The 22,813-nt window shown below is 27.2% G+C and overlaps 3 protein-coding genes across 7 annotated transcripts in view; 2 read left to right on the plus strand and 1 right to left on the minus strand.

Annotated features, from left to right (window-relative positions):
* Positions 1 to 7,854, plus strand: part of HPS1 (Hermansky-Pudlak syndrome 1 protein) — a 28,247-nt gene extending 20,393 nt beyond the window's left edge. Inside the window, exons 15-17 of one of the 2 annotated variants that reach the window (XM_043045215.3) lie at positions 1,388 to 1,467; positions 2,834 to 3,007; positions 7,761 to 7,854. In XM_043045215.3, coding sequence (XP_042901149.2) covers positions 1,388 to 1,467; positions 2,834 to 3,007; positions 7,761 to 7,797 — 291 coding nt within the window. In that variant the 3' untranslated portion in view covers positions 7,798 to 7,854. Of the gene's footprint in view, positions 1 to 1,387; positions 1,468 to 2,833; positions 3,256 to 7,760 lie in introns of those variants that run through there. The other variant, XM_071177242.2, reaches the window with a different exon arrangement.
* On the minus strand, positions 4,789 to 22,725 carry Abp1 (Actin binding protein 1). Its single transcript, XM_043045216.3, has 12 exons — positions 22,063 to 22,725; positions 21,855 to 21,910; positions 18,213 to 18,325; positions 16,782 to 16,856; positions 15,784 to 15,921; positions 15,479 to 15,556; positions 14,279 to 14,365; positions 13,618 to 13,743; positions 11,707 to 11,787; positions 10,385 to 10,724; positions 9,468 to 9,626; positions 4,789 to 8,001 (listed from the first exon to the last, which is right to left on the minus strand). Exons 1-12 carry the CDS (start codon positions 22,143 to 22,145, stop codon positions 7,859 to 7,861), a joined length of 1,479 nt encoding a protein of 492 aa, XP_042901150.2. The 5' UTR covers positions 22,146 to 22,725; the 3' UTR covers positions 4,789 to 7,858.
* RhoBTB (Rho-related BTB domain containing) overlaps positions 22,678 to 22,813 on the plus strand; it is a 93,834-nt gene continuing 93,698 nt past the window's right edge. For 3 of the 4 annotated variants that reach the window (XM_043045206.3, XM_071177236.2, XM_071177239.2), the window contains exon 1: positions 22,679 to 22,790. The gene's annotated coding sequence lies outside the window, so the exon portion shown is untranslated. Of the gene's footprint in view, positions 22,791 to 22,813 lie in introns of all 4 variants that reach the window. The other variant, XM_071177237.2, reaches the window with a different exon arrangement.

A 22,813-nucleotide genomic window follows, 5' to 3' on the forward strand; every position in this document is an offset into this window, starting at 1 on the left:
CTGAAATTCTACTGTGTAAAAGAAGAAGGAAAAACTGACAATGAAAAAAGGAAGTTTGCCATTTCACTCATAAACTCTGGAGACCCTAGCTTTAAATAATGATAGAATTTCTGAGAAAATGTAGCATAAAAAAAGTAAACTCGTGTATTATTATTTTTTTTTTAAATTTTACATGTAAATATTTTTTTCAAATTGAATTAACTAAACTGAATTAGCTTTTTTTTAAATTATTGTATAGTAAATTAATAAATATTTATTTATAGCACTTTTTTTGCATATTGTAAGGTATTTCTATAGTGTATTTTTTCACATATTGCTCATAAAACAAAATCCAGTAGATTCAAATATTAAGATAATTATATGCCATAAAACTTTCATACTTGAATTGAATTTCTTACCTTTCTTATGGTTTTTTACTGTAATTAAAAACTCTGATAAATGAGGGTAAATCCAATAATATTTTTACATAGAATAAGATAGTTTAAGGCTGCTGCTCCTTATTTTTTTCATCTACAGAACTTTAAACAATCTAACTTTTTTAGTAGAATCCCGATTGTTAAAAAAAGTAAATTAGCAGGTGTGAATACGATGGAAAAAAAACTTCAAATTCATTTAGAAACAATGTGAAAGAAATTTTTTTCATCGTTTTATCAATGGAGCAGTTTTAAATTTAAGTTTTATGTTAGGCAGTTGAATTTGCTAGTCTGCTGCAACCTTTAATCAGTTTTTGGCGTTTGTATAAATCAGATTGAATAAATTAACTGAATTATTGGTTTTGTAAAAGAACTGTTATAAAATGTGAGAAAAGTTACAAGAGAAAAATAATTTTTAATTAGGTTATTTTATTTTGAACGTGAGATACTGATATAATCATTTGTTAATGCAATATATTGTCATTGGAAAAAAATGTAAACATATATTTTAAAATTTGCTGTTTTTTTATTGTCCTTTTACCTAAATCATTTCAGAAATAATCGATCAGTTAAATACAAACCTATCACAGATTTCAATAATCATTTTTGGTTAACCAAAAAAAAGGTCCTAACTCAGGGAATCCAAAGATTCTGTGGAACACCTTTTGAGAACCAGTGATTTAGGGGGACACAAAATATCACCATCAGTGGACACGTTGGTTGAAGATAGTTTTTCATAATATAACTGAATAAATTATTGATAAATTAAAATGCTACATATGTTACAGTTTAATTAATTATTACATAAATTTTTTATGATTGTTCTTAAAGGATTATTTTTATTAACTTATTAATGAACATCTTATTTTTATACTAGTATTGATTATAACTATTTAATTTTAGAAGAATAAGTATGTTTTACTTGTTTTAAACTTGAGTTTCATCCTGTTTGTTTTCATTCACTCCTTTTTTAGGGTAGAGTGATTAAACCAACCGTTCAACCATCTGTAAAAAAACTTCCAAAAAAGGGAATAATGTGTGGCAACTATTATAAGTGAGTCTTTATGAAATATTACCTTAAAATAATAATTATGTCTATAGTATTTGACTTTAAACTTTCGATTGTTGACTTATAATAAGAAAAATACTAAAAAAAAACAATCGTTTTACAGAGGGTGGAAGTTACAAGAAATAATTACAATTACTTCAAAGTTATAGTAAAAAAAATACTTTCACAAAAGAATTAAAATATTTTTCTAAAAGATGCTCTGTTGACTTAAAACAGTTTTTGAAAACAATTAATCATAGTCACTGTCATAAATCAATGTTTATACATTTCTCCTATAAATGAAGTAATGTAAATACTACTCATAACCAAATATTTGAGTTCCTGCCTATGCCTAACTATAATTCAATTTCTTTATAAGAGGAAGATTCTTTGCTTGTATAATTATAAAAACTAACATTATTCTATAATTTTACACTCACCATTAAAAGTCAAACACTATAAATTGTTTTATATAAATGTTGCTGTTGTAAAATCTTCATAATAAACATTTTGCTTGATTTGGTGTTGAATTTTCTTGAATCTAAATGTATGCAAAACTACTCATCAATGTATAAAAAATATTTAAACTTTTTTTTTATAAGAAACTATTACACAAATTAACTTAAAGTTTAATTTTCTCCTCAAGTTCTACCATTTTACTATATTTTTATTTAATTTGTTAGGAGAAATCTTGAAAACAAAATTTTGAACACTCCCTGACAAGTTACAGCACTCAAATCTTACAGATCTGTACCTGATTAAAATGCAAGTTTCAATTGTTTCCTAATCACAACAAGCAGCATTTATTGCCAAATAGAATTATCTTCATTAAAACTTCTAACTAACTGGAGAGCACATATCTCATTTGGAATTCTATTCATAATGGTTTAGACATAGTTGTTTCGATTATTCCCTCAATGCTACAAGCAGAATTAATTGCTATTTTGTATATTAAGGGAATTTACTGTCAGTTCAATTATGGTAAACTAGATGGAGCTGTAATATTTTAAATAGAGCTAAGTTTCTGATACCAATACAAGTAACAATTATTTCCCAAATTGTGTAAGCAAAACATATGAAAAAAAAAAACACAATAAAAATAAAATAAATTTTTTTAAGTACCTACCTTTTTCAAGTAAACTCAGCAACTTAGGAATTTTGCTCAATATCTTTTAAGCATGATGGGCCTTTTGAATTAGGCCTCGAAAATAAAATTTTACCCTTTTAAGCCTACTTTTAAATTTTTTATTTTATTCTTTTATTAACATTAACTTCTACTCTAAATTGATTTACATTTTTAACATACATATAATTTTTTTGAGAATCTTTGATGTTTTAGCTTTGTACCTAAAATCTCATTATATTTCTACAGGAAGCTCATAAAAGAATGTTTTCCTGGAGCTGCTCATAACCATATTCATTGCTACGAATTCTTCAGTGCTCACTTGAGCTCCTCCGATACAGATGTCATTATTGAACACAGCAAAAAGCTTTGCGCACAACTATGGAATTTCACAGGAGCTTATAGAACTTCTTTAGATTTACTGTAAAAATTATCAGATTCTTTCACTTTTATTAGTTCATATGGGCTATTACTTACCTGTTGCCATATTTTTGTAACATAATTGTAAATTTTTAATTTTGTTAAGACTTTTAACGTTTTTTAATATTGTATTATACCAGTGTTTTTTCTGTTTTTTAAAAGAGAATAATATTTTTTATGCAGGTTTTATATTTTTACTTAAGTAACTTGTTTTTGATATATACAAAGTTATTAAATGTTACTAATATATAGTTTAGTTCTTATTCAGTCCCATATTTCACTTAATATACATTTGTTTAGTTTTTAAATATTCTTATACTTTTTTACTATAGATACATTTTTTAAAACATTTTTACCCATATTGATTTACTGTGTTTCATATTTATTATTTAGTTTACTACAGAATGAAGCTATCTATTTTTAATAATCCCGCCACATTAATAATTGAATGATATTCCATACAATTTCGTTATTATTAATTAAATCAGTTGCTACTTTAAATCCATTACTATTAAGAAACAGATGACATAGAAATGGATTTAGCAAGCAGCAGACCTGACAATCACATTTTGTTTTTTTTAAAAAAAAAAAAAAATCAAAACACTGTCTTAAAGTGTTTATAAATGCCACTTTAGGCAACCAGCTTAGTTGCCATCACTAACTTGAAAATTCTATCCCCCCACTTTAGATGGCTTGTTCTGGTTGTGGTGGTAATAATTCATAAAAAATAAAAAAAACTTCAAGTTGACCTTTACAGGAACTAGAATATTGAGCAAACCTCCTTGAATTTTTAAAAGTTTAAGGACGTAAGTCTGAGATTTAACTTAGTGAAGCCATAACAATGCCTGAATTCTAAGAAAAGTTAAAAAAAAAGAATCTTAGAGAATGCAGGACACTTGCAATATCTGATTTAAGTGAATAAAAAAATGGATTTGTTGTATTCTTTCTTTAAAAAAGTCATGATAAAAAGTACATAAATCTCCTAATGCACAAATAGAGAAGATATATATAAAGCTTAAATTTGAATGAAACAAAATCAGCTAATGAAATGATCATTTGATCTTCCAAATTTGACTTCAAAAATATCAAAAGTAAATGTATTATTCTAACTGAATCTCGTATGTTCTGTCACTTGTTTAAAAAATATCTTCTCTACAAAAAGAAAAGAACCCAAAGAAAATATGAACAAGAGTTGAGTATATTATTTAGAAACCTGCAACACTTTTAGATTAGCTTTTCAATGATAAGCATCCTACCTATGTGAGTGGACTTTTCTTTTGCAGAAGAGATATAGATAAGCAAAGCATGTCTATGTTTTTCCTAAACCAGGCACAAAATACAATATTATATATATATTAAAGTTTAGACTCTGGAAACAATTTTTATTAGTTAAAGAATATCCTTTTTAGGCAGTTTAGACATTTTGTTGTTGTCTTTAAATGGCTACAAATTTCACACTTAGAATAGATTAAGAAAATTGTTAGTGAAGGAAATATTAGGCTTGCCTTAAAAATAATTTTTTTTTTTAAAAAAAGACAATCGTCTTTTACTTGTTTTGACATTGTGTTCTCTTACAATTGTTTTATTTATTAAACATCATGATTTTAATTTTGAGTTTTTCTATAAATAAATCCATGAGATAAGAGCCACTATATATGCTTATGATAGAAAATTTAAAACATATATGTTAAAAAATTTTTTTTTCTTTAATAGGGACAGCAGAATTTGAAAACACATTGGGCAATAAGAATGTTTCATGAGAAGAAATATTAACACACAAAGACTAACATAACAATATTTAATTCAATACAAAATATTACAATTTTTAAAATACTAAAATCAGCACAATTCTTAAAAATGTCTAAAAAAAGAGACATGTATAAAACACCAAAAACATACAAAGATTTGCAATATTTTGAAACAAATATACATTTTTAACCGAATAATTTTTTTTAAAAAGAAAGTTATAACATAAGTTTGATAGATTATTTTTCTTTTTGATGAAGTTATGCTGATACCGCTTGCACAATTTTAATTAGCACTTTTATATTGCACATTGGACAAAGTATATTTAAGTTTGAAAAATAGCAAAATGTCCTAATTTTAATATTTAAAAAAAGAATTTAATTTTTTTTATTCTTATAAAGCAATTGTATTAATTAATTGGAATTAATTGATTATGATTGAAACAAATAAGGTTGCTCCAGATGAAAAGGATATTTAAGTACACTTTTTTTGCTGAAAAAAAACGTAATTTTCTTTTAAAATAATAATAAATATATAAATTATAAGATTATTCATCAAATGAAAAGCATTCATAAAAAAAAATTCCCGTCTTCATAACATAGAAATGAACTGGTAAAAATGATTTCTGAAAATTTTTTTAAAATTTGTGAAACTGAAGATGAAGGAAAGTGGGAAATATAATTATAAAAAGATAAAAGTTTAATAATTGATACTAAGCATAATCATGAAGTTAATTTATCCACAATTCAATAAGGATGCAAATTAGAAAATAAAAAGTCTATGGTAAATTATTTTTGTTAAAATATATTTTGCAAAAAGGGAGGAATGTTTTTTTTTCTTCTAAGTATCTATTTAAGTGCAACTATTCAATTGAAAACAAATTGCTATAATAATAATGAAGTAGTCTAATTCAATGAAAAAAAATCAAAATCCCAGGTCAAAAATTGTTAAACAAAACCAACTTGTAAATAAAATCACACGAAATTTGAGCGTTGAACTAAATGCAATGTATAAAAAAATAATTCACAAAACGACATTTCGTAAAAAAATGAATTCACAAATTTGTGACTTTGAGAAAAAAATAAATAACAACACCTTTATATAATTGTAATGTAGCACTATTAATTAAATAAAATACATGTATTTCATGAAATCGAAAAGCAACTTATGTAATTTAAAACATAATTACAAAATATTAAAAATATATATCTTTAAATAAATAGTATGGGTTAGAATCAAAACATGGAAGAACCCTAACAATTTTGATTTTTAGCAAACATCTAACTTAATTGTGACCAATAATTTCTTTTCTCCACAGAATGAATGATAAAAATAAACTTTTTTTTTAATCGTTCAAATTTTAAAGATAATTTTTTTAAAATTATATTATTGATAATCATATGAATTATTTATCATTATCTTTTTATAGCTCATATTTATATGATACCAAATATTTTTAATTAATATATTTCAAAAAATGTTTTAAAACTGAAAAAAAAAGAGATAAATAAATTCACGATAAAAGCAAATCCTAAAATAAGTACCAAGATTAAACAAAATACCTGTTTGTAGAACCCTGCCTTCAAAGAAAGTATAATTCAATTTTAAGTTACAGAGAAATCTCTAGAAACTTTTATATAATAATTTAAAACAATACATACAAGCTACAGAAAATCATACCTGAATGAAAAACCTTAGTTTAGCAAAAATAAATCTTAATTTTAAATGCTAAGAAAAGTCACTGATTAATTCAACTTTAAATGCTAAGATTCGCTCATTTCATAACTCAACTTCACTATTATAATCACACCTTTAAATGCTCAGATTTATTCATTCAGTAAATCGTAACCACAAATAATATTTTTTTTTTCTGACTTTTATAAATTTAGGGTGCATAATTAAACTTATATTTAATATTTCTTTGCTTACAAGATTCACTCATTCAACTTCATTCAGTTCCTCAGTAATTCACTTTAAAATGCAAGATTCACTCGCATGTTCCCACCTTTAAATGCTTGGATTCATTCATACAGAAATTAACTTCAAAATACAGGTTGTTTAAAAGTAAACTGCAAATATTCAGTTCGCAACTCTGGTTCTACTGAAGATAAACATGACACCAAATTAGAATCAAAAACACAGAAATGGCATAAATATTCCAATTTATCAGCATATTTTGAGTTTACATGATAATGAAAACATTGCTCCAAAATTACCAAATTCAGTAAAAATGCTGAAAAATCACGTGTCTGTAAAAGGTTTCAATAAAAGATGCCAGTAAATGCAGTTGAGATTTTAATCAGAAAAATATAGTTTGGAGTTTTCATTTAGATGGTGCTGTACTGTTAAAGTGTACATGCAAATGTGTAGCTTAAGAAATTTGCTTTAAAAACTAAATTGGCCAGCAGGGTTACCGGATCTGAAACGTGAGGTTTTATGCTTATCGAGAATAAAAGAAATGTAACTAAGAAAATGTTTAAATGCAACTTAAAAGGTCTTGAAAGTCAGCATCATTCTCCATACCCTGCTAATTCCTACAATGTGGGAATGTTGATAATTCAGTGGTGTTATTTTAGCATATTTTTGTATAATAAAGTATGCACATAAAGCACACAAGTAAATAAAATATTCTGTTAATTTTTGATTTCTAATTTGTTATTTTTCTTTTTATTTGATAACAGTGGAAACTGGTGGTAAAATTTTGTATAACTTTTTACAACCACTTATTAGACCACTCGATTTACATATTATATATTAAAAACTTTAATTTGAATCCATCTAGTATAACTGGAGCTAGTAGTTCGTGAGCATTGTCAGTTTAATTTTAACCATCCTGTATTTCTTCATTCAGGTTTCTATAAATTTAAGGTGGATCTTTTAGTTTTCATGTAATAACTCTTAGATATTTAATACTTTTTTTCATAAATATATATCTAGTAGGATTTTAGCAAAATGTTATAAGTATTATATCAATCCAAACAACAATGCATAATACAATTTATATTTATAGGAATGGTCTGCTAAAGAGAGAAGGTGAAAAAAAATGACTATTTTGATAATTATCCTTTCATCACAGATAGTAAATGAGGGCATAATAAAAAAAAGATCTTATGAGTCCAACAATTCTACATAATTTGCAGGAAAGAGACCATAAGAACCATCAGGAGCCATACCCTGCCACCAACCTTCATCAATTTGTTCTATCTGGGTGATTATGTCATCAGGGTCAAATGAAATTTCAGTCTCATCAGCTGAAATAAAGAATAATAATTATGAGCTGATGCCAACTAATTTTATACTTCAAATAGTTCTATTTCATCAATGAGCACTTTTATATCATTAACTGCAGATAGAGAAAGCAATTTTTTTTTTATGCTTCACTATCTTTCTTGCACGCTCGGATTATACCATTTACTTATTTTTATATTTGTGATAAATATTAAAGCTGTAATCCTTAAATATCTAAGGATTAGTTTAGATGTATATGTGCTACTTAGTTCTTTAAAACATAGTTTCTATGTTTTTAAAAATTCATGGCCTGGCATTAATCTACAATATCAATAAAATGATAAGTTTGTGTATGTCAATCTGTGTATTTCTCTCTCCAAAACCGTTTGAATAGAGCCTTGAAAATAAGACAGCGGGCGCAAAGGGGAAATTTTAGCTTATGATCCTAAAAATCAGTCAAAAATTTCAATTACCTCTGTCGGGAAGGATGCTCTAAAAACTTATTCTCATAAGTTTATCATAATGGCATATAATTTTTTAAAATTATTTAAAGGATAACCTCTGTGATGTTTCTAATTGTTTTATTTGTTATGACAGGAAATTTGAATATATATATATATATATATATATATATATATATATATATATATATATATATATGGATGGTATGTGAGGGTGACGCTGCTAAATTAGTATTCTTAAAACTATTTGAAGCCAAATTTCTATTTTGTTTATAGTATACATTTATAAAATGTGCTATAAGCGTAAATAATGTGAAAGCAATCATAATTTAAATAAAAAAGCTAAGTTTTGTACTAAAAAACATATTCATCACGAAGATTGTTTGATGGTGGAAAATTTAGGCTATTATAAGCGGATTGTGACAATCCATATAGATAATTTTTTTGTAGGTGAATTAAACTTTTAAGAACATGCTTTATAAATTTACTAATTGAAAGTTATAAGGAAGAGTAATATAAAATGGATAATTATAAAAAAATTTTGGTAAATGCTTTTTAGATTTGCGAATGATCGACTAGTGTTGATTTAACTTTTTTACCCATTATGAAGAACATGCATTCAGCTAGCAGATTATAAAAACAAATTTCTTATGTTATTCACTATGTGATTATATATACATGGGTTAAGAAAATTCACACATATACAGATCTAGATGTTAAAAAAAGAAAATACACTAAAAAAAGAAGTGACAATTTATATTACTGTTTAAGTTTACTTTCCATTTAACAACCCATGCCAAGATTAGTTTTTCTTATTAATTAATAGTCAAGAATCTCTGCCTCAAAATCAATTTTTACAAAAAAAAAAAAAAAAAAAAAATTAAAATTTATCTGTACTTTAAAAAATTAATAATAAATTTTATTGTTGGAACAGGTTTTAATGAAACAAAAAAAAGGTAACTTAACAAAAGAGTCAATTAAAACAAAGTTAGACTTTTTGAGCTTCTCTAAAAGTGAATATGACATACCAGCTTGGTAATCATAGAGGGCACGTGCCCTCAATCCATCTGAAAAAGTGCTGGATGAAATAACCTGAGTGTTATCCACTGTTTGACGTAATATGCCATGCTCTGCCATCATTTCTACCAATGGATCTCGAACATTAGGCGGAGCTTCTAGAGTTGGTTCTGAAATTATACAAATAAACATAAAATGCTTAAATATGAACTGGAATAAAAAGCAGTGACAGAAAATTAGAACATTTTCTAAAAGTATACAGTCTTTTAAAATCATTTTACTGCCTTTTTTCATTGCAATTATTTTACAACATTGAAATTAAATTTAAAAAGAGGAAGAAAAAAAAAAAACATGTTGATAGCTTAATAAATTTTTGTCTTTCTTATTTTCATTTATTTAGGTCTACAAAAGACTTTCCTATGTCAAATTATAGGGCGTTAATTAAAGTTTTTTGTTTTAAACCCTTATTTTCTTTACGCATTACATTTCTTATTTTACTTTTAAGGGAAAAACCTGGCCAGTTACAAATTTAATGGTGCTTAATATAAGAAAGAAATAAAACTAATAAATAAAAAATAGAATAGAGTTGTGTATTTAAAATAGTAATTTTGTTTATTTAAATGGTAAATTTGGTTTTACACATAATTAATATAATAATTTTTATTGACGCTTGTATTGACGACATAGTGTAAGTTTATTCAATAATCTGGTTTTCATGATGCTAACAGATGTTGCATTTTTGCACCAAGAAAATTACCCTGATTAAGATGAAAACCGTTTGCAAAAAATCATGTACCATCAATAACATTTTGAAATGAATGGAGGTAACCTCTAAGAAGGACCAACCTCCATTATTAATGATGACCATTTTACTGTAGGACAAAGAGTGGTCGCTTTACTGTAAATATGATCGAAATATAAGCCTTACCATCCCAGTTTTGCTCTTCTTCTTCTGCATTCAACTCCATTTCTGAATCTTGGCGTGGAGGCAAACCTTCTTTCAGTAAATTTCTAGTATAGTTGAAATCTTGAGGAGGAGATACTGCAGAGGATACTTCTGCAGCAGGCACAGGCTTTGCTTCTTCTTGTGTGGGACTAAGGTTTGCGCTGTTCGGCTGATTTTCGTACCTCGCTTGGTTTTGCTCAAACTCCTGAAGAACTTTAGGCTGTCTGGAGGCATTTACACTACTCATTTGACCTGCACACGTATTCTGCTCAAAAATAGCTCTGGCATTGATTGTCCTCTGGGATATCAAGGACTGCGCTTCCTGCAAAGCACAAATGAATAAATCAAACAAATTCAAAAGCTGTAATTTTGTGAGATAAATCTTTGAAGCCATAAATGATAAGGGAACATGGAGAATTAGAAACAATTCAGACATTATTTAGACACTGATATTGTCACCGCCATAAATATAAGGAGAATGAAATTATCGGGATACTGGTAGTGGAGAAAGAATGGAAATTGAACTGCGAAGTGGGCCTCTGATTAAAAACATGGTGGCCCTATTTTAGCCCTATATAACGACTAAATAGTTGCAATTTCACGATATAAGTTAAATTTATCTAACAGGCAAGAAAAATGAATGTTACTATAAAACGAACCATAAAATATTGTATATGTAACAATTGCATTTAAAAAAGATTATCTTTCCTCGTTAAATTAATCTTATTCAAGGTATTCTGGGTAAGAGCAAGCAAATGATTTAGAATGCCAGTTTAGGTTATTATATACATTACTGGGGATGTTAAAAGTCAAAATTCATAAAAAGCACTGTTTCCTTCAAAAGAAGATTAATTCAGTTTCTTATATAAGACAGAATTCAAACATTTAGTTGTTAGAAGAATTTACAAAGCAACTAAATTTTCTTTAGTAATGGAAGGAATGAAAAATTGCTTGTTTTTTAAGAGCAATAATATTTAATAGAATTCTGAGCCTTTTCAAATATGCTAGAATTAAAGCCTATGCTGCTGAAAACTTTCAAGGGAGCAATCAAATATTTTTTTTTTATTTTACATAAGAGTCAAGTCAATAAGAAAAACCATAAAATAAGTATAGTTAAGCAAAATGCATGTAATAAATTAGTACATTTCATTTTATCACAGGAAAGTATATATAGTTTTTGTGTAGGAAAAAAAATAAAAACAGACATAGTAATTTTTAGTACAGATTGGAAAATTAGCTATTGAATAAGATATATATGCTTTGTTAAAAAAAATAATAAACAATATATTTCAGACAAATCTTACATGACTTCTTTCTCTTCTCAAACTTTCACTTTTTGTTCTCCTTTTTTTCTCATCTTCAGCTTCATCCTCTAATTGTTTTTCCTAAAATTGAAAAAAAATTATTAATTTCATGATAAATTATTTTTTTTAAACACATAGTATAGATTTATACTCTTTTAATTAGATATCAAAAATTATAAGAGGTAACTATAAAATAAGACACAAAAATTAAAAACAAAATGATTGAAGGATATAAAATTAAAAGAAAAAAAACATGGCTGGCTACAGGGTTTTCAATCATAATCTATTCAAATTTAAGGCCTGTTTTGGAACTTTTCAAGGCTATTTCTCAATTCTTTAAAGCCTTTAAGTTTTGTGTTATCTATAATCTAGTGAAATTATAACTATATCTCTTATATTAAGAAAGACTTTTCCCGAAGAAAAAAAAAGCATTTGAATCTTTGAAAACAAATTTAATAATATTTAAATTTTTATTCAAAATATACTTTTAGATTAAATTAGTACAAGTTTTCTATTTTTTTAGAACAAAAATTCAACAATAAACCTATCCGATTCCAAAAAATTAAAAACTGAAACAGTAACATAACACCAAGACATGAAACAAATTATTAAAAATCTTTAAAAATTTAGGTTTACTTATAGAACTTTTTTCTGTTTGTAACAATTTCAAAATATTAAGGGAGAATGGGGTAGTGAGGTGAGGTAGGGTACCTCAATTATGTCGAAATTAGTTTTGTTTTCTAGCAGGCAAACCCTGAATTATACTTCACAATAAGAAGGAGATACCATATTGACGGGTTATTTTGAGTAATACTTGATGTCTTTGTAGATAAGTTTGTTTTACTATGCTAACTCTCTATTGTTCTTTTGTTTTTAAATTATCCTTATTTATTGGTTATTACAGTTATAAAAATTATCTTTACTCCAGATTACTATATGTTCACTAAAGCTACAGGGCTTTTGTAAGCTTTATACGCTTACAAACAATAAGGATTTAATTTAATAGTAGCACTGTTCTGTTTTGATAGCCTCAGCTCTTGGGATAAAACCTTATTTTCATATTTTGCAGAATTTTTGAATACTCTTTATACAAAATAGTAGTTTGTTTGATATGAAGAAATTCTCCATAATTTTTTTTTTTTAAATGAATATTTCGATTAAATTTGACTGTTTGTTGCTTGAACAGTTTGACTCAAACAGTCCTTCAAATTTTAGCTACTGGGTTTTACCCCACTTTTCCCTTTTTACAAAAAGCTTATTTCTAGATTGATAAATTTAAATGCAAAACCAAATTTACAAGACAAAAAAATTAATAATAAACACTGTTTCATTTTATATTACCTTATTTATGTTAAATTAACGATTTTTAATGTAAAATTCAAACGTTTCTTTATACTTTGCTTCCTTTAAAATAAAAACTAAACAATGTATTAAAAATATTTTAAGTTTTCAATTAAAGATTAAGATAAAACTAGAGTACAATTAGAGAACAAGTAGAGAACAATTTTACAACTCTTAAATAAAAAACTTATAATTGCTATACTTTCCAAACTTGGGCACAATTTTTTTAGTTTGAAAATTTAGCAGATATTTTTCATAACCCTGGGAAAATTTTGCGAACAGGTCTTTATTAACAGAAATTTAATTAAAAATAATGATTTTTTTTTTAAGAATTACAACTAATATAAAATGCAATTAGTTATAAAATGCATTAATACAATAAAAAAGAAGAACAATTATAATATGCAAATTATGTCTTCGGAATTAAAATTAGTGCCTTATGAAGATTTCAGAAGATAAATAAAGCTTCTTTAGATGTTTATTAGAGCATATTTAATTTTAAGGACATTTTTAAGGCAGTGGGAACTTGAGGTTAAGAAAGAGCTCTTTATTTATGCTTATTATACATACCCATTGCTTTTTTTCTTGGGCTGTATTTCTTGCAGAATTGTTTGCATTCCTTTCAGCTTCACGCAGCTTATTTATTGATCTAGACCGTTCTGCAGACCATTCCTCCCGAGCAGTGCAATCTTTGATCTGAAAAAGGATTTTCATAAATCAGACAGTTTTTAGAATAGTCTTCAAAAGTATAAATAATTTTTTTTAAATAAAAAAGAAAATGTTAGAATTTTATTAAATAACTTTTAACCATGATTTAGTAAATAATTAATTCAATATAAAAATTAAACTGAAACTAATCTAGTTATGAAAAAAAAAATTATTGAAGTTTTATTTCTACTTCAATATATTTTGGGATTATTAAAGAATATTTTCACTTCTTGAAAATTGGTCATGCAGTTTTAAAGTCACTATGGTCAATTCAGTTTTAAAGTTAGATAAAAATGATAAGAGAATTGACTTTTATTTCTATGTTTGGTTCGAAGAAACAGCTTTTATTAAATTTCAGAGAAAAGAAAACCATTATCATTACAGCAATTAAAATATTGCAATTATTTTTCTTAAAACACTGCTATTTTTAAACACATACTAGTTGCAATGTACTTTATTTTATAATATAAATGATTTCAATAAAACATTTTAATACAGAAGATAGAGTGGAATATCAAGTTACCTCTCGTTCTTTTCTTTCTTCATCTAACCGTTTTCTTTCCTCCTCTGCCTTTTTTCTTTCATCAACTATTCGTTTCTTCTCTTCTTCCTGAGAGGGTAATAAACAACAATGTAAGTAAAAAAAAAAAATTCTCCTGTGAAATAAGTAGGCGGTTCTATAAGCATTTGAAATAGTATGCAAATATATTAAAAACAGCCAACATATTTTTGCTAAAAATAACAATTTGAACAGAAAATAATTTGAGTGTACACATCATTGCTCTTGAATACAGGACAGTGAATTGCCCAAAAGGGCAAGTATTATAAACTAAATTAACCTACTGGAGGAGTTAGTGTACAAAATACATGTCTTTAAGAGGCTTTTACATGCCCAAGCATTGCTGATTTTAAAGACGTGTAATGTACTGCAGAAGTTTCTAAATTTTTAGCTTTATGCAATAGTTTTAGTTCTATTTAAAAGTCAAATAAATGTAAGTTCAAATCAATTTGTTTTCATTAAAACGCCCTCTGCAATATGATAAAAAACGCATACATTTGAATACGTGGCTGTAAAAAAGCCTAATTGCCTGGTAATAGTGTCACGAAATTGAACAATAAGATTTTGATATTGAATGTTCTTTAAATATTATTTTAGAAAGTTGCAAAATTGAAAATTTTTTTAAAATCAAATACAGTAGTTCCGAACCAGGAGAATTTCATACTTTCAAGGGAGAAATGAGTTCAGGTCTAATTACAGTTGACTTTTTTGTATCTTCAAAAAATACAATTAGGGCATGTTTCCCTGAACTCTTTACAGAAAAGTTAAATTTAATTAGAAATTAGAGCAATTAAATTTAGTTTGATTTTTGGAAAAGACTTAAAGTAAAAAATTATCCTTAATCACAAGAAAGAAAATATTATATTTGCAGACTAATACATAATTATAAAATAACAAGAGTAATTCTTTGTGATAATACTAAAATTCACTAAAAACGTTTAAAACCACAAATAGAGATTGGTCTCTGTTACTATTTGTACTTTATTTTCCTAATGCAGGTGTACAATTGTGACACCAAAATGTGTATATGTTTTAGTATAATTTACTTTGTTTTTAATAAATTTCATCATATAATTAGTTTTTTGAAGAAATTGTAAAAGACATGAAAATATATTAGCGAGAAAACATTGTAAAACAATAATGACAAGTCAGAAGACATTGTACCTGTTCCTTAATCCAAAATTTTTCTCTTTCAACTGGATTTATCTCAAGTGTTGGCTTAATCCTTTTATAAACACTTCCCTGAGAAGAAAAAACAAACATAATTTTATAAATGTTAACATATAATTATTGGATGCTAAAAACAACATTAAATATCAGCAAGACAAAAAAGTTTTTAAATTCTTGGAAATAAGAAGATCATAAAGCATTCAATATTTTACTTTTTAAAATAGTGTTTGGAGCTTCCTTGAGTTTTTTAAAGAACTAAATTTACAGATAAAAAAAAGCATACATGTGGCCATACTCACTACTGGTGTTGTGTTTTCTACAGGTTCAGATCTATCCTTGAAATTAAATGTAGATGCAGAAGCCTTGGATACTTTTTCTAATACCAGAGAAGGTTCCACGTCATCTTCCATCCTTGCATTTATGGTAACATGTGCTCCCTTTAAACAGAGAGTTATAAAAATTAAATAACTTGAAATTATGATAGAACTTAAGGCTATTCTCGAAAGCTTTTTTGTGACATGAAATAATGTCTTTCAGCAAATAATATACTTCAGTTTCATAGCTGTTGCAAGTTCTTAACAGTTGTTTCTAAATGTCTAGTTTACTTTTGGAACACACACACTAAGCTGAAAATAAAAGTAGAACAAAATTTCACAGCTTTTCCAAGAATGGAAACCATGTGACTTTGAATATGTAAACGTTTACTGAATCACAGCACTATTTAGAACTAAAAAATAGAAAAATTTATTCATTCATTTCAACGGAGATGAAAAAAAATATTAAGTTTGGGATTTTTTAAAAATGATTTTAATAATCATCTGTTGCAATTAAAATAATTTTCATTGGTTGTTGTTGTAGTTCATTTACGTCGCACTAGAGCTGCACAATGGGCTATTGGCGACATTCTGGGAAACATCCGTGAGGATGATCCGAAGACATGCCATCACAATTTTGATCCTCTGCAGAGGGGATGGCACCCCCGCTTCGGTAGCCTGACGCCCTGCACGCGAAGTCAAGCACTTCACGGTAGAACAGTTTAACGAGGACCAATACCGCACACCCTCGGTCCCTACGAAGACTGATCTAAGAGGTCACCCACCTGCACACTGACCGCAGCCAGTGATGCTTGACTTGTGATCTGCTGGGAACTGTGTCTTAACGATTAGTTCACTGCAGGACAATTTTTATTGGTAAAAGAGCTTCCAAAAACAAAATTAAATTAGATAACTGGAATACATAGGTCAGTGACACAAATGACAGAATTAGTTGTATTGTGCTAAATATATAATTTCCATACCTTAAAAAAGTTTGAAACATCTACAACATGATTAGCACAAGTTCCTTTTCGAGTCAATGGAGCTCCTTCTCCTTGCTAGAGAGAATGTAAAATATAAACATAAGATTGAATAAAAATACATGTTAAAGGGCAATTCTACTCTTCACAAATATTGTATTTGCAGACTTAAAGTTATAACCCAGTTGACGAAAATTCTAACAGATCTAATAATTTTTGGAAAAATAAGTTTTGGTGTTACTTACACTAATTCCAATTTTCAGAAACTTAATTTTATAAAAATTAAAAACTGGTTGTGATGGATCTAACATAGTGTTTTATATCTGTAGTATTCTTTTTAATTCTTAAAAGGCCTTTAAATGAATGAAAGGTACTAAAAATTGGAGTAAATGCATATGGCACCAAGACATTGTTTTATGATTCAGCGCCTCCGGAAAAATTGCTTCTTGCAGTGGATTCCCGCCCATGTGAACCTAGAGTTTAATGAAATAGCTGATTCCTTGGCTAAAAATGCCAGAGATCTAAATCAAAACTCAATCCCAACCACGTTGGCAGATGCAAATGCTTATGCAAAGTCAAGACTATTCACCCCTTTAAAAATCAAAGCCCACGATCAAATAACTAATCTTGACATCGATAGGAAGACAGCCACTACTCTCATCAGACTAAGAACAAAACATCATAAAAACATGAAAATTTCTACAGATAAGACTAGAAAATATCAAAACTGTGGCAACTGTCTTAATGTGGAACTGACACCATATCATGTTTTTAACTGCCCTGCAGTCACTGCAGGCCTTCACCTCTTAAACTACCCCACAGAAGAGGATTTGTATTCTTTTAATGCCATAGAAATAACAAAAACTATTCAAGCACACCATGAAATATGATTCTATAGAGGATACGACACCAACCAACCAACATTGTTTTCTCAAAAATTATTAGAACTGCTCCCTATTTTTCAATGGAGTTAAATGCTTTTAAAGTCTGCAGATACGACATTCCTACATTCCTAAATGGTGGAATTGCTCTAAAGTAGCATGCAAAGATTTTTTCAAATATCAAGCAATCAAATAATGATCAACACAGTAAATTAATTTTATCATTTAATTATGAAAGTATCAAAATGAGGTCACGTGAAAATTATAACACTACTATAAAATATACACAAGCTAGCTTAAAATTAATTTTCTATTTTTTTTTACAAAATTAAAAACAAAGAAAAATATACAAAAAATGTTTCTTAATTCTTCTTATTGTTGTATTAAATATTCAGTACCCGAATCCTTTTCTTAAAAATAATTTACACTGTTAATACACATTAAAAAAAATTCTTAAAATATAAATGATTTTTTTTTTTTATACTGTAAAATATATTCTTATGTATTAAATAAAACATTAGAAGCATGAATGTATTTTAAAATCATAACATACCCAGTTGATAAATACATATTTCGGAAGTCCACTGTTAGGACAAATAACTCTACAGAATGCATACATAATTTTTCCACTGTTCAATTCATCCACAAGCTCTTCGAGTCCTCCATCTGGAAAAATTGAAAAATGTGCATATTTTTTTTTTAATGAAACCAAGTTTTTATAAATTTAAAAACAAGTTTTTCTAAACCTACACAACAAAGTACAATAATTTTAAGAAACATCAAAAGCAATTTTTAAGCAATGTTAAGGAATAAAACAAAATTTTGCAGAAGTAGGAAAAATTTATGCCTCTAGTGTTTAAAAGTTGGGTCCTATAGATCAGAAAAATAAAAGGAGTTTTTAGTATCATAAATATTATTTAGACAAATATTTATAATTTGTCAGGGTGCAAAATATGAATGAATATTGTGACAATTATTTAATTTATAATCTATCAAATTTTTCACTGTGATCTGAATCAAATATTAGTGGTCGCGGCCAATGCAAATCTCTATTCATTTTAAACAATAATTGGGAAGATTATAGATAATATTTAGTCAAGGTTTTTCCTTTCTTCTTCCTTTTCAGTTGCAACAATTGCATGACCTGAGTATCAGGTTCATGTAAACTAAGCAGACTTGAAGCTAATCTTGCCATTCAGAGTTTGATTAACTTGACATTCCCTTCAGGCTAGAACATCTGTTTTCATTTCTGGAGATGCTGTAGTGCAGTGTTTCCCAAAGTGTGGTATGCGTACCCCCCAGGGGTATAGGAACAGTTTAGCGGGGTACACGTTCTTATGCGAAATATCTTGCAACAAACAAAAATTTCAAAAAATTTTATCTAAAAACAAAGCTAGCCATGGAAATTTATGATTACGTATTTTTCTATTCGCTATTTTTTGCAGAGTTAACAGTTAATAATTAGTGGTGTCAACAGCCAGTTGTAAATTTAAACTTTTATGCAATTTTTTTATCACAGCAAAAACAATATCATCCTTCTCACTGATGCAAATAAACTTATTAACAAAACTTTGTACTAAAAAGATATTTTACTATACATTTGCATACATAAACATATTTTTTAAAAAAATACATTCATTTTTTTTATAAGTGGTACACAGCTTTAAGAAAAATTTAAAACAGGTACACAAAAGTCATAAGTTTGGAAAACACTGCTGTAGTGGAATAACTACAATATGTTTCTAAGCATTTCTCATAGTGGGGATTTACAAATTAATTGAATCTAGGGAACAGAATATAAAACAAATAATAGCTGCGTCAAAATTGAAAAAATTAAATTATCTAAATTTTTTTTCAATAAACATTAATTCCAGAAGAAGGCCCAAAAATGGGGCAGTAAATATGTAAACAGATTTTGCTAACATGACTTAAAAGTATGCTTGCCGCTTTGTAACTTAATACTAGTCTTGACTTTACCATTAGCAGTTTTAATGTTAAAGAAATCTGACAATTGAACATGAGGATAATTTGAGCATAATTGTGGGTTACACACTAAATGTAGAGATGTAACAAACAAGTTTTGCTTTTGAGGATCTGTTTTGTTATTTAACAAAATATCAAATGTGCAGAATACAGCTAAATATCAAACTTGAAATAAAATTTTTTTTCTTTTTATAAACACAAGATTTGGCTACCAAATTGTAGAAAATATAATTTCGTTCTAAAAGAAAGTGGAAATATTTTGAACAGTTCATTTAGTGTTCTTAGAATATGAAATATTATAAATCGATAACATTAAATGTTCTCTTTCTTATGAATCATGTTCTGAATTATTAAAATAGATGCCTAAATTTTCAAAGTTGATAAAATAAGTTGACAATTATAAAAATTTATTAAAATGCTTAACATTATGTAACAACTAAATTTGATCCTCAATTTTTAAATTAAGCTCTTGCACTATTTCATGTGTATATTTCACAAAGTAATTTCCCCTCATGATCAAAATAACAGAAAAAGGTTCTTTGGGATTATCCAGTCGACCTATCAATGTTCACGAAAATGTGCAAATCTTTTGGCACTATGAAAAGCAATGTCCAAAATAAAAATTCTAAACAAATAAAATTTATCAAATAATAATAAAATACTAATAACAAAAATGTAAGTGTAAAAATACATAATAAAAAGAATCTAAACAAATAAAATTTATCAAATAATAATAAAATACTAATAACAAAAATGTAAGTGTAAAAATACATAATAAAAAGAATCAAAACAAATAAAATTTATCAAATAATAATAAAATACTAATAACAAAAATGTAAGTGTAAAAATACATAATAAAAAGAATCAAAACAAAGTAAAAACCTCTATTTTTATTATATACACATTGAATTATTATTAAATCTAACCATTATTATAAATCATTCCAGTAGCCAAAAAATTCTAACAATTGCCTAGCGCTCTCTTTGGTGTGAGGCAAATCTCAAATTGGAATCATTTTGCAGAGGTGTAGAAAAAAAACCAGTATATTTCAACACGCTAAAGAAAACTAACTCGCATAGTCAAGGATTACACAGTAAATATGATAAAATTAGGGGTTATTCGGGCAGAAGCTACCTTTGGCAATATTGGGTTTGACCAAAAGTGTCGAGAGGATAATCCCAAAGTACATAGAAAAATTTGGAGCTTTTTAAACAAATAATTAAAGGAAAATCTTATTGTATTAATTTTCTTCAATAAAAAAGTAAACTAAAAATAAAAGATTAATTAACGATCGATTTAAAACCTTTTTTAAAACTTTAAACAGACAAATATGAGAAAACAGGGGGGTATTTCTGTATCCTGATCTGTCGTGCCAACTACGATCGTAAAGGTGCCAAATAGATTTTTTAAAAAAACATGTAGATGCATGGTGGCTATTATGAGGTACACCTTTCGAGTTGGTCCCTTTCTGCAACGTTTTTTTTAAAGTTTCTAATAGACCACCGCCCGGAAGTTGACAAGACATGGCGATTATTCTGCCACAGATCATGATACGGAAATCTCCCCAGAAAATAAGCATTTAAAGGTACCTTTTTAAATAAAAAGGTATTTATTTAAAAACCTAATGGTAAAATTTAAGATCACTGAAAAATTCATTAATGTACCCTCGTCCAAATAAAAGATGTTAATATCTCGGGGTCCAAATATCATGCGAATTTTAACTATTTAACTAGAAAGCATAAAAATCTTACTAAAATGAAGTGAACAATTAAATTTAAACTATAATCAGCAACAAAATAAATCAGAAGTGAACTTTTAATTAGAACAGATGGTTAAAAAAACAACCTTTTACTAAAAAAAAAAAGCTGTGTTCTTAAGGGATGGTGGCTTATTGTTATTACAAGGGCAAGGAGGGCATATTTATTGGGAGCAATGGTCAGGCGGGTTGGGCCTCCCTTCTAAAAATGCTTAGAGAGAACACTGTAAACATATATTTGTTATTTTAATATCTAAATATAAACTGCTTCAGTTGGTTTACTAAAATGTTTGTACTTATCATAAACAACATGTTATCTACAAAACTAATGTTCCTATTTATGCATATTATTTATAACCAGAATTTAAAACAGTTATAAATAATTATTCGTATGTTTGATAAGGATAAGAAATGAAATTAAAATTGTTTCTTAATCAAATGAATGAGTCATCTTACCTCCTTTGCCAACCACATACAAATCATTTGATTGCTTCTCATAACCAAACAAAGCCCTGTAAATAATGAATAAAAACATTCTAAATCAAGTTAAGAATAGTTTTTTATAGAGGAAATTATAGCTTTAATTAAAAAAAACTTTAAAAGAAGTAGACAAAACGCATAACTGGAATGTTTTGTTTACATAATACAAAGAGCTTTAGCTTACCAATCCGTCTCAGATTTATCATCCACAACATCTTTCATAGCATCAAGTAAAGCATTTTTATGTTTTGTTAAATTAACAGACATAATGAAGGCTAAAATTTAGGTTGATAAACACAGGAAATCAAAATCTCCACACTGACGTCAATCTGTTTCTGTAACTTTGCTTATCATGTCCTGATATGAAATATAAATTTAGTTTATATTTCTAGAAGTATATGAGAATATAAATATTGTTATTAAAAACAATTTAACTTTTCCTTTGCTTGTTTACTACAACTATAACACCAAAATTCCGGCACTCCTGTGATCGCAGAATGTGGCAATGGAAATTTGAAATCACCTTTCCATATAATCATTTATCGCTCTCTTGGCTACTTTCATTTACAATTTCAAATTTTTTAAACTCATTCAAATACTAATAGACATTAATGATTCGTTTAAAGAGTTTGAATAAGCAAGCAATATATATCTTTTTAATAGCAAAGAAAAACAATGAAAAATTTCAGGAGTCAAATTTTAAAATAATTGCTAACGGGATTTAATAAAAGATGTTAATGCTCCAAGAAAAGATGCCAAATAGCAACAACATCTATAAGTAAAATGGCAACCCTTTCGCTCGAGAGTGAAGATCTGCTCAGATTCAATCCTATTAACAACCTCTATCAAATGCGTTCCGCAGTACAGTTATGTAAATATTATTGAACTTGAAAATCGTTTTCAATTTTATTAGTGAGTAATCATTCCTTTGTTTT

The sequence above is a fragment of the Parasteatoda tepidariorum genome, chromosome 2 (genome assembly GCF_982258835.1).
Source record: "Parasteatoda tepidariorum strain Cologne lab strain chromosome 2, Ptep-v5.0, whole genome shotgun sequence".
Taxonomy (NCBI): Eukaryota; Metazoa; Arthropoda; class Arachnida; order Araneae; family Theridiidae; genus Parasteatoda; species Parasteatoda tepidariorum.

What these genes read in the sequence shown, in the direction of transcription:
- Abp1 (XM_043045216.3), bottom strand. Translation starts at nt 22,145, where the DNA reads ATGTCTGTTAATTTAACAAAACATAAAAATGCTTTACTTGATGCTATG. An exon ending in GTATGTGGTTGGCAAAGGAG is followed by an intron (nt 18,326 to 21,854) that starts GTAAGATGACTC and finishes CAATTTTTCCAG; the next exon opens with ATGGAGGACTCGAAGAGCTT. An exon ending in CCCAAGAAAAAAAGCAATGG is followed by an intron (nt 11,788 to 13,617) that starts GTATGTATAATA and finishes TTTCAATTTTAG; the next exon opens with GAAAAACAATTAGAGGATGA.